The sequence below is a fragment of the Pezoporus occidentalis genome, unplaced genomic scaffold (genome assembly GCF_034315485.1).
Source record: "Pezoporus occidentalis ecotype Australia unplaced genomic scaffold, CSIRO_AGI_Poc_V1 ctg223, whole genome shotgun sequence".
In the NCBI taxonomy this organism is placed as follows: Eukaryota; Metazoa; Chordata; class Aves; order Psittaciformes; family Psittacidae; genus Pezoporus; species Pezoporus occidentalis.
In genome coordinates, this window is record NW_026914106.1 from 721479 (window position 1) to 725179 (window position 3701).

Sequence of the window (3701 nt, forward strand, 5' to 3'; positions counted from 1 at the left end):
TGTGCCAAGGGGACCGTGGTGGTGGCACAAGAGGTGCAGTGAGCCCTAGTGCAGGAGGCAGCAGTGGGGCAGAGCTGGGACAGCCTTGGTGTCCCCCTGCACCTTCCAGCCCAGCCCCACGTGCCGTGACAGCAGAGGCCTGCGGCTTCCCGGTGGTGCCGGGCTCTGGGCCCAGCTGGAGGGCAGCGATCCAGCTGAGGAGAGCAGGTCGGGAGGTAAACGTGGCCGGGCATGAAGCTGTCAGCAGGGCCTTGAGGAAGCGGGGCCGAGTGGTGGGAAACACCAAAGAGGCTGCTGACCTCCGGGCTTCGCACCAGACACGGCAGATTTATCGTCCCTGCGGGGGGAAGGCAGGGCCGGGGCAGAGCGGGGCCTCGCTCGGGCACCAGGGTTAAAAACAAGCTGGGAGGCAGCAATAACCACGCAGAGCCCAGGATAACCACCACACAGAGCCCAGGATAACCACCACAGAGCCCAGGATAACCACCACACAGCCCAGGATAACCACCACAGAGCCCAGGATAACCACCACAGAGCCCAGGATAACCACCACAGAGCCCAGGATAACCACCACACAGAGCCCAGGATAACCACCACAGAGCCCAGGATAACCACCACAGAGCCCAGGATAACCACCACAGAGCCCAGGATAACCACCACAGAGCCCAGGATAACCACCACAGAGCCCAGGATAACCACCACACAGAGCCCAGGATAACCACCACAGAGCCCAGGATAACCACCACAGAGCCCAGGATAACCACCACAGAGCCCAGGATAACCACCACAGAGCCCAGGATAACCACCACAGAGCCCAGGATAACCACCACACAGAGCCCAGGATAACCACCACACAGCCCAGGATAACCACCACAGAGCCCAGGATAACCACCAGAGAGCCCAGGATAACCACCACAGAGCCCAGGATAACCACCAGAGAGCCCAGGATAACCACCAGAGAGCCCAGGATAACCACCAGAGAGCCCAGGATAACCACCACAGAGCCCAGGATAACCACCACAGAGCCCAGGATAACCACCAGAGAGCCCAGGATAACCACCACAGAGCCCAGGATAACCACCACAGAGCCCAGGATAACCACCACACAGCCCAGGATAACCACCAGAGAGCCCAGGATAACCACCACACAGAGCCCAGGATAACCACCACACAGCCCAGGATAACCACCACAGAGCCCAGGATAACCACCACAGAGCCCAGGATAACCACCACAGAGCCCAGGATAACCACCAGAGAGCCCAGGATAACCACCAGAGAGCCCAGGATAACCACCACACAGCCCAGGATAACCACCAGAGAGCCCAGGATAACCACCACAGAGCCCAGGATAACCACCACAGAGCCCAGGATAACCACCACACAGAGCCCAGGATAACCACCACAGAGCCCAGGATAACCACCACACAGCCCAGGATAACCACACAGAGCCCAGGATAACCACCACAGAGCCCAGGATAACCACCACAGAGCCCAGGATAACCACCAGAGAGCCCAGGATAACCACCACAGAGCCCAGGATAACCACCACAGAGCCCAGGATAACCACCACACAGAGCCCAGGATAACCACCACAGAGCCCAGGATAACCACCAGAGAGCCCAGGATAACCACCACACAGCCCAGGATAACCACCACACAGCCCAGCCCAATGGGACACCCCCCCCACCCCAGCTCCTGGGGCCTCACCGAGCCCTGCCACAGCCCTTCTTGTCTAGATAAGGAGCTGAGGGGAAGCAGACGATGTGGCTGGGGAGCTGGGATCTCGGTGCCTTCCCCTCCTTCCTGCCTGCCACCCCACTGCCAGGCTCTGAGGTCAGTGCCCATTAGGGACAATGATGGCATTTCTGCCAGGGTAGAAGGGGTTGAAAACACAGGGAGCAGAAGCACACCGTGAGCCAGGGCTGGGGTCAGGGGCTGGTGCAGAACACACAGAGGCCCAAGGACAGACAGAAGTTTATTCTGGCTGTTTCCATACAGGGCAGAGATGTCCCTGTTCTCTACAGCACAGCCCAAAGCCACCGCCACAGTGAGGGCTCCACCACAGAAGCAGGGCCAGGACTTCCACCTCCCCGTCCCTCACTTTGAAGCCCGGGAATGACGCAGAGAGGGGTTCCCTGGAGATGTCCACTGCTGCTCAGGCTCCTGTGGGTGTGATGCGGTAGCATGGTGCTGTGGTTGGGGTTGCAAAGAGCCATGGCAGAGCTGTAAGCAGGGCAGCAGGTCCTCCTGAAGCCTGACCCCAGCCCCGTGTCACTCAGGGCCTTGCTTCTTCTATCCTCACACCACGGAAGAAACCAAACCTAAAGAGACGTGGGTGAAACCAGGCCCAGCGGGTTTTGTGCTTCGGGGGCTGGGACAGGCTGAGAGCTGCAGCCAGGTTCCACCTCCAGAGCACGGCTCCCCGCCCACCCTGCCCCACAGGAGGTCTGGGTGCTGTGTCTGGAGGCAACCCCCGACCCTCTGGAGGGTTGCGGGGAGGGGGTGGTGTTACCGCAGCGATGGGCACAGCGCGCTGCCCAGGCACGGTGCAGGCCAGGGGGTGTGGACGGTGCCGGGGAGTCCCCAGCCCGGCGCTGTGGGCCGCAGCCCCGGGGCAGTCACTGCCGGGCTCCCGTTCGCCCGCATCAGCTCTTTTCGGGGCGGTTCCTGTTGAGCACGGCGCGGGGGGCGAACTCCAGCTTGTCCTTCAGGCTCACCACCTTGGTCAGGTCCTTGCCCGCGATCTCCCGCAGCGCGCGCTCCTCCCGCTGCTCCGAGATGCTCTTCTCGTCCTCGGCCGCGGGCGCCGGGTCCCCGCGGAGGGCCCGCTCCAGGTGGTAGCCCACCAGCCCCACCACGAAGGCCACCGGGAAGGTGACGTACGGCGCCTTGGAGCGCACGGCCGCCCACAGCACGGCCCACATGGCGCGGGGGCTGCGCCCGCCTCGGGGGCGGAACGCGGCGGTCACGGACCGGGACCGGGACCGGGCCCTCCCGCGGCTGCGAGGCGCCGGCGGGACAAGGCCGCACCGGTACCTCCGCACTGACCCGCAGGGGCTCGGGCCCGCCCGGACCGCGCCGGGACCCCGGGGACTGCCGGAGCCGGAGCCGGAGCCGGAGCCAGCCCCGGGAGGCCCCGCTCACCTCGGCCCGGCCGCCGCCGCCGCCCGCCTCTTCCGGTCAGAGACAACAAGGGCCCGGCTGGGCCCCCCTGCGGGGCGGTGCTGCCCCCTGGCGGACAGCGCGGTGCTGGAGGAACGGCCCCGGCTGAGGCCGCCCCGAGAGAGGAGCGAGGGGGAGAACCGGGGAGATCCATGGGGAAATCCATAGGGAGATCCATGGGGAGATCCACGGGAGGGAACCATGGGCGAGACACACAGCAAAAGACCCGTGGGAGAGCCACAGGGAGACCCACATGGAGAGACCCACGGGGAGAGACACACGGGGAGAGACACACAGTGGAGAAAGACACTGGGAGACCCCAAGAGGTGATCTATGGGGAAAGACCCCCAGGGAGGATCATGGGGAGACACCCATGGGGATAAACTCACAGGGGGAGAGAGCCACAGGGAGAAACCCATGGGGAGATCCATGCAAGTACCCGCAGGGAGAGCCCCATGGGATGCCCTGCAGGCACCCCCCAGCTGCCCCACGGCGAGATCAGCTCCCACCCCCCCGACACGAAGGGGCAGTAGACGGGG

At 64.1% G+C, this 3701-nt stretch overlaps 1 protein-coding gene across 1 annotated transcript; it reads right to left on the reverse strand.

Moving 5' to 3' along the window:
- Window positions 1-2645: 2645 nt before the first annotated feature.
- Window positions 2646-2995, reverse strand: SMIM12 (small integral membrane protein 12). Its single transcript, XM_062620835.1, has one exon. The coding sequence runs from the start codon at window positions 2922-2924 to the stop codon at window positions 2646-2648; it is 279 nt and encodes a 92-aa protein (XP_062476819.1). The 5' UTR covers window positions 2925-2995.
- Between the last annotated feature and the right edge of the window lie 706 nt (window positions 2996-3701).